The sequence below is a fragment of the Melopsittacus undulatus genome, chromosome 2, assembly GCF_012275295.1.
Source record: "Melopsittacus undulatus isolate bMelUnd1 chromosome 2, bMelUnd1.mat.Z, whole genome shotgun sequence".
In the NCBI taxonomy this organism is placed as follows: Eukaryota; Metazoa; Chordata; class Aves; order Psittaciformes; family Psittaculidae; genus Melopsittacus; species Melopsittacus undulatus.
Window position 1 is genome coordinate 27966586 of NC_047528.1, and position 14255 is coordinate 27980840.

The window sequence follows — 14255 nt, forward strand, 5'->3', positions numbered from 1 at the left end:
AAAAAGCAAGCTGCAAATACCTCCTATACAGCTTCAAATTTTCAGGTTACCGTATCTATAGATGACACACAGATAAACCTACTCTTTTAAGAATGATGGACATAAACACATTACAAGAAGTTACCTTCTGAGGCACACTCTTGCATGCAATTGTATACAGCTGTAGTCTGCTGCATTCAGGCTACAACCCAGTGAGATTAAAGTAATTCTGCATGAACACAGCAGTCCAGATTCTGCTGGTTGTGAAACTGGGCCTAATCTTTTTGATCTCTCGCCAACATGACTACAGTAACATGTCTCAATTATATTTAAATTCACGGGTGTAATTTAAGGCTGTATGCATTTATAGACTGACTTCAGAGATATGATATTTTAATAGTTGTATTTTAGAGTAATGGCCTCACCAAGATCACGGATATGCAACTCCAATGTCATGTTTTGCTTTGAACAAATGCACTGGTTGAGCCTCAAGAAATTAATTTATAAAATTCAAATGTATAAGTTAAACATGCTCCATGAACACTGTAATCCGTGCTAAGCCACATTCCTGAAAACCAACGCATTTTCTAGATTATTTTAGAAGAATCTCTTTGAACTTCATCAATGTGTAAAGGCAATCTTAAGCAATTCAGCATGAAGTAAAGCACTGTTACTGAGCAGTCTTAAATTCCTTCAATTACCTCTGGTAGCCCACTGGAAGCTACAATACCAATAGAATTCAAGAAGGGAATGAAGCTTGTGGAATACACGTTTTTGACCTTAAAAAAAAAAAGGAAAAAAGAAAAAACATAACATTAGCAATAGACAGAGGCAGCCACGCACACACGGCTTTCACACCTTTAAATCAACAAACTAAATAAGACACTCCTGTAAAGCACTGTTTTGTTTTCTATAAAGCAAAAATTAGAGTTGTTTACATATTCGTAACAGTGATACATAAGCATGTTCCAGCAATGAAATAAATTCCTGCATTAAATTACTAAACTGGGAAAGAACTGCATTCTTCCCAGCCCCTTTAAATTTTCACTTCCACCATCTGCTTGGGTATTCAGAAATTAGTCCTTTTTACACAGGAATAGATTTACCAGAGACAGGAAAGAGGAATGAGGTCTTTTAAGATCCTACACAGAAGCAATGTAATTGCTGTGTATATCTCTCATATCATGCAGCTGTGAAACCCCATTAGAGCAGCCCTGTGTCCACATGCTACAAGCTTTGATCAGCCTCTAACTTCATACTCCATTCTTCACAGTTCAGTTTCCCTTGCAAAATTATCACTTGTACCAAAGGGCTTGGGTTTTTCTGTGCTGGGTTTCTACATTTGGTTGGTTGTTGTTTGTTTTGGGGTTTTTTACCTACCTACTAAAGAAGCTACAGAATGGTAGAATACCTTCACTACTAAACCTGAGGGAATAGGTAAACAAGCACAAATACTGAGATTCTAAAAAAACATTTAAATAAATTAATATTCCAGATGGGGCCTAGCAGACACACTTAACAGACTTTAAAACACAGGCATTACCTCATCTAAATTACAATCATGTTCTTTACAAAGGATTTCAATAACTTTTGTATCAGTATCAACTTGCTTTGAAGTACGTGTACTCCTGTTCTGACCTCTTCTTGGAGTCCGAGCTGAACCATTAACAGCCACTGCAGTCACAGCAGACTCTGGAAAGATATTCAGAACCATCACAAGGTCAGAGGCATTTAAGGAAGAAGAGATTCAAAATTTTAAACATAAGATATCTATTTTTTTATATGATTTTTCAAGTCCTCTTCTTAAGTGTTTCCCTTTTCATCTGGTCTGTTGGGTAAGAAACCTTCATTGCAGAAAACCTATACAAAACTAAAACTATTTTTTAAATGCCCGTATCAGTATTTGGACATTTTGTTTTTAAAAAACTATCCAACACAGAATGTAATAGCACTTTCTGTAAGAAGCTTTGAATAAGCGTCTGTTCTGCAAAGCTAGGGAAGTCTTACCTTTCTGCAGAGGAGTAACTATTTTTACGGAAGTGTAAAACAAGCAGCTGAAAGAGTAACTTCATGCTATGTGTCTGAAGATTAATAAAGTCCCTGAAGTTTCCCAGGAAAGTGGTGGAATCTGTGGTTGGTGTGTTGAAAAACCCATGTAGATGAGGCCCTCAGTGACATGGTTTAGTAGTGAACTTGGCAGAACTGAGGTAACAGTTGGACTTGATGGTTTTAAAGATCTTTGCCAGCCTGGTTGATTCTATGATTCTACAAGGACTTAAGTGCTGGTGGGAACCTGCAATATGGTTCTGCAGGGAATTCCTCCTTTCCTCAAATACAAGTAGGAAGAAACAAGGTCACCTTCATTCTGTTAAGCTCAAAGTATATGGCTTCAATATTGTCAGTTTGAAGGATGTGAATTATACTAATAACATAGGTTAGTATCATTAAATATTGTCAATTTAATAGTATAATCAGCATGCTGTTCTCATCTGTAATCTCTATCTGTGATTTGATAACTGTTTTCAGAAAATCTGACAAACTGCACTGCTCGTGTGGTTACATCTTAATTCCCTCAGCCTTAGTCAGATTGTAAAGCTTGACATAATTTGGCACAATGTGAAGCCTCTTAGTCACAAGAACTTGAACAATACATTTTGTTATTTCCTGAAAGACTAAAGCACTGTTTGAGAATTTACACAGCACCTGCACATATCACACAGCTTCAAGCTAGAATCTAATGCTTTACACTTACAACAGTGATACCCATACTTGCAATTTAGTCTAAAGTGGCAAGTTTCTTTCAAGATACAGTGCACAGAACTGTTTCTAATAATGAGCTGTTTCTAATAATGAGCTCCTTATCTTCATATTTTAACTAAAAAACTATAAATCAGTGTGAACACAGAATTCGAGACCAGGCAGTTTCAATTAAGTGTTCTTTGAAAAAGATCTACTTTGTAACATCCAAAATAAGCAGTAGCATATGTCTGCCATACTAAGAAGAGCAAATTTAAATTCAAAATAGTACTGGACGGAGGTAGAGACTTGCTTGCCACAAGCCCATCCTATCCCATCCTTTATTTGTATTGGCACTAGAGTAAAAGTGAGGCTATTTGCCTTTACCTGCAACAAATAATTACTAAGTTAGATAAACAGCCCCCCAGAAAGGGAATTTGAAGAATACAGCAATGAATACATCATCTATTCTATTAAATTATAACCCAAGTGCATATTTAGTTGGAAAACAAATAAAGTAAGCAGATTTAGTGTTATATAGTGTTTATAAATATTAGTGTTGCATCCAAACCCAGCAGAGAATAAATTAGTATTAAAAAAAAAATTGTTTTCTACATACTATGACTCCAAGTACTTCAAAATATCAATTCCATAGCTTGCAGAAGAATATACTGAACAAAAATAGAAGTCTATCTTTGAAAGTTACCATAAATATTTAGCTTCCCTTTTTTGGTGAGGATTCCCAGGTTTTAGGTATAAAACCCGACTGTATAAAAAGTTACTGCTGCACAGAAGGTTCTGTAGTGAAGAGCAATTATATTTTTCTTAAAACAGAGACACCACCTACTAACAAAAGGGATGCAATAAAAGCAAAGCTATCTGCATTTTATCTCTACTGTTCTATTTTCAGCTACCACTGCAATTAGGTTTTCTATCCATCACAGAATTCTTCTAAACGTCTGTATCACCCAGTACCTTGTATGTTTCTGTTGTCATCATGTGGCTATTCATCAACAAAATAAGTCATAGCACCACCTTTGCCTTTTGTAACTCAAAACAAAACTAAGTAAGAGTTCTCAGTCATCATCTACATAGAATCTGGATTCTTTTATCAAAGTAAAACTGTTGCTCTAACAAGCCCCCGAACAACTGCTACAGGCAGAGAATATAGCAAATGGATGGTATGAATGGGGAAACGTAATTATATTAAAAACATGGTGGTGTTCAGATAATTTAATTCAAGTTCACTATCATCTAAATTGAACTAAAACACCAAAAAATCCATTTTAATAAGCTTAAGAAGTTTTATTATGTTAATTATGAATGTTAGCATGATTCTAATAGAAATTTAACTAACTTATTTTCTACTAAGTGAACAAAAATCAGAAAAGCTTACTGTATGGTTCCTTGAGCATAGCAGGAGGTGACAGTTTGATAAAATAATCTAAGACACACAGCAGCAACTGGAAAGAAATCACCAGGTCATCTTCCACTTGTAACACTTTACCTGCAAACGTTTAAAAATGTAAAGAAAACCTTTGTGAGATGTTTGTCTTAATTTTTAAAGCAATTTTGAAAAAAAAAATAATATTCAGAAGTTTATTTAATAAACCACTATAATTAAAATTCAGAAAGCATCATAGAGGATGCCAGTATTCTGTAAATGCTTTTGATTTTCAAACTTGTGCTTCTTAAGAGGTTTGCTGCTTTAGAGATAGCATACATATACCTACTGGGCACAGAATCCCTACCTTTCAGTGCTTGTTCCTGGTTTTTCATTTTACTACAGTGGAGTAACTGTGTAGACTATTTTACCTACATGCACCTCTCATTTCTGAGCAATTTTTCCTTGCTTTCTTTATTGTGGCCTTATGCAAGCTTTCTGAAAGCTGCTAAGGAGCTGACAGCATATAGTGAAGAGACAGTCAAAACATGCTATCACACTGTACGCTCAGCCTGTCGCAGTGATGAAACGACTTAGAAGTCACACATATTTAACTTTTAGAACTTTTAGAAATCTGTAATTCCAACAGTTCCCAAATTACGGTTCATATGCCAGAGAAGATACAGGGCCATCCCAAGATGGTGTTCACCACAGATACCTGGAACACCAACAGTGATTCAATACAGCTACAGACCACTACTTATGCTTTATTTCCTCGTGCAAATTTCCTAACTATTTTCTATCAGAATTACCAAGCATCATCCAGGAGCCCCTGTGACTTCAACTATTTGCTGGTAAATCTTAGCCTTCCTTAATCTCAGTAAAATAGGAGGCTAAAAAAAAAAAGCTTTGTGGGGTTTGCTTTCTGCTTACATTTGGAGGATTCTACTGAAAAAGCTCCACAAAGCTTAGCTGATCCAAGACCTATTTCCACAGCAGAGATGTGTACACTTTGTTAATCTACACAGGCCTGGAGGAAGCAGCAATTAAGATACGGGATTCTTTCCTTTGTGTAGGAGTAGTACAATGAGATAGGACTCCATGAACCACTTTCATCACTCAGCTTTAACTGGCACCGCTGCCTCTTCAAGGAAGAATGGTTCAAAGGACATAATTTCAGGGATTTATTATCTCATCATTTGCCAATCTTTTTAGGGAATCACCCATTATGAAAATACTAGCAGACTATAAAGCACCTTGGAATAGACTCAAAGAATACCAACATTTAAAGTAAAAAAACCCAACACCTTAGAAAGCTTAAATACATATATATTCATATACAGGAGCTATATGCTGGTGAAAAGAACAGTAATATTTCCTCACATGCAATTTGGCTGTTACAAAAGTCACGTAATGAAAACATTCTGGGCCTGTAACTATGCATATTTGTAATACTGATGCTAGACTCATGCAGGACATGTAAAACAAACTCACAAACTCACTTCAACAATATTCATTAAAATAACTCTTTTAATTAAAACTCACCTTTTGCCAGCAAAAAAGTAATCCAGTAATTTTTCAGGACTAACACAGAACTGAGCTCAGCAGAAATCCTGTAAAGACACATATTAACTGCCTATGGAACAATTCAAGGCAACATGCAACATTTCCCATACAGTTAAGTTTATTAATAATCTCATTCCATTCCCTACATAAATGTGACTACACATTTGAAAAAAAGGAAGTTCTGTAAAGCCATTCAAGAATTAGGAAATCTCTGTATCGTCCATGGAAAAGAAAGTGAATGTAGACAATTCACTTAACTGTTACAAGCTGTTTTCTCTCTTATGCCTTTGACTAATGCCCTCTCTCCAGTCACAGAATGAACTCAAGCTCATTTGGGAGTTGCAAAGGCATCTTTTCATCCACTCATTTGTTGCTACGATTCGGAACCTCACTCTCCAAATGTTCCATTTCCATCATACCAAGACACCCATCATAGGATGGCGAGCCTTCATCTCACTGAAATTCAAAGTCCCCACTAAATCTAAATTAAATCCTTGACATACTATGACATAGGTCAACCTTAATGCATTAAAGTAGAAAATGCTGACATGTTTTACATCTTAACATACACAATTTAGGAAAGTCAAACTTACTCACTACTAGGTTGTTCCAGATAAATAAGGCCACAGGTCCTAGAAAACAAAAATAAATTATTTCTAAACACTTTTCTGAAAACAAACGATGCAGTATCTTTGACTTCAATGCAGTAAAAACATGGAGTTCACAGAACATTAGCCTAGCTTAAAAAAAAAAAAAAATGCTGACTCTTGGACAACACATTAACAACAGAACAACTACGGCCCTGCCGGAGCTGAAACGATGCTGCTGTGTATGTCAAAGCTTAAACAGCAAAACTATTTTAACTTTTTTTTTCTTCCAGAAAGACAAAATTTGTATGTACATTGTTACTCAGTGGCTTGTAAAACACAGCAAAGTATGTACTACAGCTGTGCAGAACACTATAAAAGGGCATTTTAAAATCTTCACTATTTCTGCAGTGTCACTGCAAGCCCTATGGTTCTATTATTCTAGGTACATGTCATTTCAAAAAAAAGATTCAGTTTGTTTAAAAACAAACCCCCTTTCTGTTTTTCCCTTGAATGGGAAAAAAAAATCCTTTCAAATTCTGTTTGAAAAAAATCTTACTGCAATTTAAATTTAAAAAAAGTAAGCCAGTGAAAAAGAGTTGGAGGAGGAACAAACCCAAAACCATGCCAGTGGAAATCTGCAATGGCACTTTTAGAGCCCAGAAAGACTTGCAATTAGTAAAACAAGAAAAAAAAAACAAACAAAAAAAAATTGCAACTTTCCATAGAACTCCGTAGCTTCAAGACAACAATAAACTTTACAAAAATATTCTGATACAAACATTATATCCAGGGCAACAGTGAATGTGACAGACTGGACTGTGAAAAGACAAAAAACTTCTATCATATTTATGCCTTGATTCTATAAACTACCAAGGGGTGGCCTGCTACCCCTTTCAAAGGCCATTTAAGAAATATTTGCGAGCCCTTTGTTGTTTGAAAGGCAAAACATTACAGTGACTCTGATTTCTGTAGGCGAGAAATATCACAGCATTCTGAAGCAACAGTATCAAACAACACAAGCACCAAGGAACAATGCTTAAATATTTACTAACATGAAACAGTTTTCTACTGGTATATGCTATGGAGAATTTCACACACCAATTTAAAACTGTCTCAGAGGCTATCAGATCTTGCCAATACACATCTGTGCTAAAACTTACTTGCCCATAAAAGGATCTAGTGCCTTTATCATCTGCCTTCAAGTTAAAACAGCGTGCAGCAATCTACCACCTCAGAGTAACGGCATTTCAAAAAAAAGCATCCACTTGATAGTCTTCTGATTTTCAAGTTCGACACAGAAAGTTCCTAGCACACTGCCATACACACATTCAGTTTATTCTGCACAAAGAGAATGTACCTCTGTTTTTATTGTATGGTCAGCTAAAACACTTGGGAAGATCTTCCTTGATTACAAGTGAGAACTGCTAATAGAGCAGGCTCTGCAACACCCCTAGATACTGGAACAAACAGCCTTCAGTTCCAGATAGGAGGCAGAGAAACCATCTTATTTGTGCTTTTTTTCTTTCCAGAGTTCCTTAGAAAGAAACCCTTGGATCAGGATTTGGAGAGTGGTGGGCAGGTAAAAATAGAAAGTCCACTAAATAAAAGAAAAATTAGGTAGTATAACAATCCTCTTTGTATCTGAAGAAAGCTTAATGTCATGCTACTCTTACTATTGTTTGCAATGCAACAGGAGGATTGTTTAACAATGCATTGTAATAGAGTAAAATGCAAGATGTGTTTATTCAATGCATGTAAACAGTTCCACTTCACTGTTCTGTAAATATTAGTGCATAGAGTTTAAAAGGTCTCTTCTAGTATACAGTTTGAAAAATATAAGTACTTCAATGTACTTACATTACTTTAAGATTTAAAGTGTTACATGTTGATAGCCATAAAGAACTCATAATTTTAAAATAAAACACACATATTACCTTTCAAACTTGTGGTATAGTGCAAGTAATACATCATACTTTTTTTTCAGCCTTGATACAGTGCTATCAACTTTAGTGCTTACAGTATCCATGTTAACATCCACCTCTTTCAGAAACTGGAAAAACGTGCATACACTGGAAAAGGAAAAATATGACAGATTAACATAACTCTGAGAATGAGTGGTCTGAACTCTTACCAAAAAAAAAAAAACCACCAAAACCACCCACCTCACCAAAACCCATTGCTTTACTTCAGTAAACTGCAGCATATTCTTACTACAACTAGCAGTGACTGAGACCCTTGCCTTGGGAAACACTATTTGTCTACCTTGAGCCCAACCTGAACGTCTTCCAGATGCAAGAATACTGTTCAAATAGGTAGCACAGGCATCCTGCGATACAGACTAATACAGAAAGAAAATTTTGTTTGCTAGCACAGGCATTATCTCTGGAAGTCAGAATTTGCTAACTAGACACAACTTTATTCCTTGCTCTGCCAGTAAAAGCACATATATCTAACACAGACATTTCTACCCTTCTGTTCTACCTAAAAGTTCTACTTCAGAAATGTTCTTACTTTAACAACACGAACCTTGGCTCCATCCATGCTGAAGAGACACCCAGGGATAAAAACTGAGATGACTGCATTATATGGAATTTCAAGTCTTGCAACAGGTATTGGGGGGCAACAACATCCCCACACTTTCTAAATACTATTATACCAGGGAGTAAAGTTTACCCTACTCATCCATGTAATATGGCCATCAAGAAAACATAATCTTGTAATATTCATAAACAAAATGAGCAGATTGCTAAAAATTTATGAAGAAGCTATCAAATATACTCAACTATTTCAACTACATCAAATATATTTTGATCCTTTATCAGAATACAGTATTCAGATTTTTTTTTACCTTTGTCAGATTAAAAAAACAATATAAACCCAGTCAGAAGTTCATCTAGGATTTCTTTTACTGTGGAATGAAAAAGCTTTCAAATATATGTATGTGTGGCTCTAGAGAGTAAGATGACTGGTAAAAATCTCTGCCAGTTTGACATTATAGCTGATAAAAACCCCAGGGCTAACAAGAAATTGAGAATTGCTAAAATCAAAACCAGCAAAGTAATAGCTTATGCTCTGAAACCCTGAGGGGAAAAGTCTCTTTCAATTTGCAGCACAAGTTGGTCTGTACTCAGGTGGAACAAGATGAAAGTCGCTGCACAAATGCAATTAGATTTTATCCACATGGTTCCAAGTCAGCCAAGACTGAAAAGATTAAGTAGAAATACAGAATATGACCACTGCTCTCAGAGATGATGCAAGGTATAAGAGGCATGCAGAAGCAGAAGCCTAATCTTAACAGATGACTTGAGTAAACGGATATTCTGGCCCAACCTTGGGGCTACTGCTACAACGCACCCAGCATTCTGCCTTAGCCTCCTGCCCCAGAGCAGTGACAGGCTCTGCTCCTGCACATGCTTTCAATACAGTTATTAGGCAGATGGCACTAAATTTTTGTCCTTGGATGAATCTTAACACAAGGCATGCTTATTGTTGTTGCCACCTAAATGTGCCCTAAAAAGCAGGTATTGTCCTACAATCTTGATTTCTGTATTATGAACTTACTGTATATACAATGTAACAGTAAAAATCTCCTAGTAAAAAGCATGTACAAAATTTAGTCTGGCATTAAAATGTTTGAAAATGAGCAACATGCTGGCAAACTATTTGAAGAGCAATATTTTTTTTCCACTTCTTGATTTAGCCTAAGCCTAGTGTTGGAAAAAATGTCTTACAGAAAATCTTAACAAAGGGCAAGAAAGGAATATATTTTATATGTAATTTCCACAAAGTTTAATTGATGAAGACTTTAGGTTGCTCAATATTCGGCTGTGTAACACAATCACAGCCAATCTCAGCTGAATCAAACAAGTATCATTGCTTCCTCAACTAAAATGTTATAGAAAGCCTCCTAGTTACAAAAACATTCAGAATTCCCATGAGTAACCTTCACTTTAAAATCAACTAGCCTGCTATACACAAAGATTCACAATGCTTTAAAATGTTGACTAGTTAATTGTTGAAAGTAAATTCACACTTAAATTCACTTACTTCATGCCTATACTCTTCAGAAGCTCTGTGAAAGTAAATGTTATTTCATCCAGATCAATGGCTACAATGAAGATACAGACTCCCCATGTTTCCTTTTTCTTCTTGTTAGAAGCCTTTCAGAAAGAGAAAAGAGTTTTTAATATTTATTATGCAATAAAAGTGGTTAATATAATTAGTCCAAACAGGTTTAGAAATGATAAAACAAAGTATCTTGCAGCAAATATTTGACTATGACAACCAATTATTTGATAACTGCAAACCATTACAAGTTTTACGTTTCAGATTAAAGTCCAAGCACTCCAACTCTTACTCCTAGAGCGCAAGATCAGTTTTACCCATACAGTTCAGCAAAGCTTTAAAAAAGGGAGGTTTGGTTCCACAGAACATTTATGCAAAGCAGAAGCCGTGATTTACTCTTTTATAAGTTACTATATTTAACTGTAACAAGACACTGATGATTAAGGAATCAGAAGAAAACCCCTAAGAAATAAATAGAAAGTCATTACAAGGACAGGCAATAGACACTTATGAACTTTATTCTGCAGCTAAGTCCCAGCCACTTATAACAGCTAAACCACAAACTCATCTCTTTGTTAAGTGTGACAGTAACAAGCACCTTCAGGCATTCTCCTACCATAAGTACACAATCAAGGACTTCTGCTGTTTAGAAGTAAGGTAAGGTACAAGCTGTAACTCATCATCCTTCACCAAAGAAAAGTCACCCTACAACGACAGATATGCCATCCAGAGTCCACTCTTGAGGGCCACGAGGATGATCAGGGAACTGGAGCACCTCCCATATGAAGACAGGCTGAGAAAGTTGGGGCTGTTCAGCCTGGAGAAGAGAAGGCTGCGTGGAGACCTCATAGCAGCTTTCCTGTATTTGAAGGGGGCCTACAGGGATGCTGGGGAGGGACTGTTCATTAGGGACTGTAGTGACAGTACAAGGGGTAACGGGTTCAAACTTAAACAACAGAGGTTTAGATTGGATATAAGGAAGAAATTCTTTACTGTGAGGGTGGTGAGGTACTGGAATGGGTTGCCCAGGGAGGTTGTGAATGCTCCATCCCTGGCAGTGTTCAAGACCAGGTTGGATGAAGCCTTGGGTGACATGGTTTAGTGTGAGGTGTCCCTGCCCATGGCAGGGGGGTTGGAACTAGATGATTTTAAGGTCCTTTCCAACCCTAACTATTCTATGAAGGTTCATAATCTAATTGCTTGGAGCCAGCCAGGCATCAGTTACAGTTCCATCAAAACAGCATCTCAGTGTAAAAATCTCTAAAAAGCAACATTTTGTATAAGCATGGGAGAAACATCTGAACCAGATATACCATAGGTTTCAGAAACAAAGCTATTTTGAAGACAGAATTAGGTGTGAGTGCGGCCCTGTAAGACTCCTAAAATAGCAAGTTTAGTATACTCTTTGGACATTTGGCATCCTCATAAACACATCCCCAACGACAACCAGGCCTACAGCTGCTTCAGCAAAGGAGCAGCACTTGAATACATCTCTCACCAGCTCTAGGTCCAATTTGACATCTGTTAGAGGATGGGGTGCAAGAAAGGTTTTCAAGTTCTTTCCTACACAAATTACTTAAAGCTGAGTGTAGAAGAAAGATGCAGCAGCATCATTCCCTTCAACTGTTTTCCTAGAGTCATAACTCCAGGGGAGCCAACCCTATAACACAAATTAACAGTTTGTTTACAGCCAAAGGCAGATGATTCATCCCAGATGGACTGAGGGCATGGGAATGGACACAAGACAAATTCACAGCCAGAAATTCGTTTCTGAGGTTCTTCTTCTTGACCACAGCCTGACTCAAGATCTTTGTTGATACACCATCACTACAGAAAATGGGCAGAACAAGGGCTCAACATTTACCCTGGGCTGTCAGTCAGTTTCAGTACAATGACTTCCAGTGACCTTATTTCAACTCAAGAATCAAAGCCTACCAATCACTAACTCAAAGATTATTTAGCATTTAATAGTCTATATGGCTTTCTTCCTTACCAATGTTGTAACTTTGGGGAACATAGGTCAGGTCTGTTGAATCAGTGTAATTTCCTTCAGGAAAAGATCTAAAACTCTTAAAAACTCTTTCAAACTGTTCCTTTCTTATTCTGGACTTACTATTTTAGCCATCTTAGCAGACCATCGGTTTGCCTACATCTAGTGAGAACAACATGAAGGATTCACAGGCTTAAAATGCTCAAACTGAACTACTATGAAATGGGATTTCTGCCTCTCTCCTTTCCAAACGCTGTTGCAAGATGCTAAAGGCACTAACAAAAATAACTTCTATTCTCTACCTCAAGAGGTTCTCCAGAGCTAAAACCAGTCACAGGAGTAGATGGCCACGGGAAGTCTCAGTTCTAGTTTGCAGTTAGAGATGTCTATTATTCTGCCAACACTGACAAAAGTTTTGATGACAGCCTACAAAAATGACCCAGGAATACAAACTTCAAACGATGTTGTATAAAAGGAGGTCAAGAGAAATGCAGATGACAAATACGCAAATGTAGATGTGGTTTTGATTTAAATGGGATACAGGATGTCACACTCTAAATACCAATACCCTAAGTTTTGAAGCTTTTTATGTGGAACTTGTTGGCTTACTAGAAACTTAGCATGACCAGCAGGTTGAAGGAGGTGATCCTGTCCCTCTACTCTGCTCTCGTGAGACCTCACTTGGAGTACTGTGTGCAGTTCTGGTGTCCTCAGTATAAGAAGGACAGAGAACTGTTGGAACAAGTCCAGAGGAGGGCCATGAGGATGGTCAGGGGACTGCAGCACCTCCCATATGAAGAGAGGCTGAGAAAGTTGGGGCTGTTCAGCCTGGAGAAGAAAAGGCTGCATGGAGACCTCATAGCAGCCTTCCAGTATCTGAAGGGGGCCTATAAGGATGCTGGGGAGGGATTCTCCATTAGGGACTGTAGTGACAGGACAAGGGGTAACGGGTTCAAACTTAAACAACAGAGGTTTAGATTGGATATAAGGAAGAAATTCTTTACTGTGAGGGTGGTGAGGTACTGGAATGGGTTGCCCAGGGAGGTTGTGAATGCTCCATCCCTGTCAGTGTGCAAGGCCAGGTTGGATGAAGCCTTGGGTGATATGGTTTAGTGTGAGGTGTCCCTGCCCATGGCAGGGGGTTTGGAACTAGGTGATCTTAGTCCTTTCCAACCCTAACTATTCTATGATTCTATGAAACTCAGCTACCACACCCTCATCAATACAGAGAATGAGCTACATGGTACAGGAAACATTAACAGATATGTTTATGGCTACAAGGGAGTAAGATGGCAGGGGAAAACAATCAAGAAGCATTCACAATAGAAAATTGATCAGAATGAAAATTCATAGGAAAAAAGTCCTGGAAAAGAAAAATCTGAAAACAAACACTGTACCCACTGTCTACATATAAGAAGTTCTGTATAAAGACACTTATGTCCTCCATTTTTCAGCAAGAGGCTTTAATTTTCTATTGAAAATTGTCTGGAATGGAAGTTTATTATTAGCTCTCAACAGATTAAATATAATACTAGCTAAAAGTAATACGTGTCAATGAAAAGTCAATTGAACTGATAAGAATAGTTCTTCTGATGTGAAAACTTCCCATTACACTTTCCTTGCATGAAGCAAGACTAAGGACAACATCAGTCTTTCCCCAGGATGGGCAGAAGACAGGTAAAAAAAGAAACTATGCCAGTTAGCTATGCTTTTAAAGTACATATACTACTGCCAGCAAGAAGCCATGGTGATGATTTATGTTTGCTAAGGGACTTTCAATAGCTCTTTGGGGTTTTTTTTAATAATAGAAGATTCTAAAATACCTTTAATTTAGCTCATCCATCCAAAGCTTCAGTGGATTCAGGTTCAGTTTGGCTACAGTAAGAGACAAAGCGCTACACAGAAAAGACTTTACTAGCTCAAAAAGCAAGAAACCTCTCCATGT

The 14255-nt window shown here is 37.2% G+C and overlaps 1 protein-coding gene across 1 annotated transcript in view; it reads right to left on the reverse strand.

Annotated features, from left to right (window-relative positions):
• The window catches only part of RB1 (RB transcriptional corepressor 1), a 77561-nt gene that overhangs the window by 58017 nt on the left and 5289 nt on the right, over positions 1-14255 (reverse strand). The window contains exons 3-9 of the mRNA XM_005147663.3: positions 10303-10415; positions 8190-8324; positions 6259-6297; positions 5645-5712; positions 4112-4222; positions 1523-1671; positions 681-758 (exon numbers count right to left, since the gene is read on the reverse strand). Coding sequence (XP_005147720.2) covers positions 681-758; positions 1523-1671; positions 4112-4222; positions 5645-5712; positions 6259-6297; positions 8190-8324; positions 10303-10415 — 693 coding nt within the window. The remainder of the gene's footprint in view (positions 1-680; positions 759-1522; positions 1672-4111; positions 4223-5644; positions 5713-6258; positions 6298-8189; positions 8325-10302; positions 10416-14255) is intronic.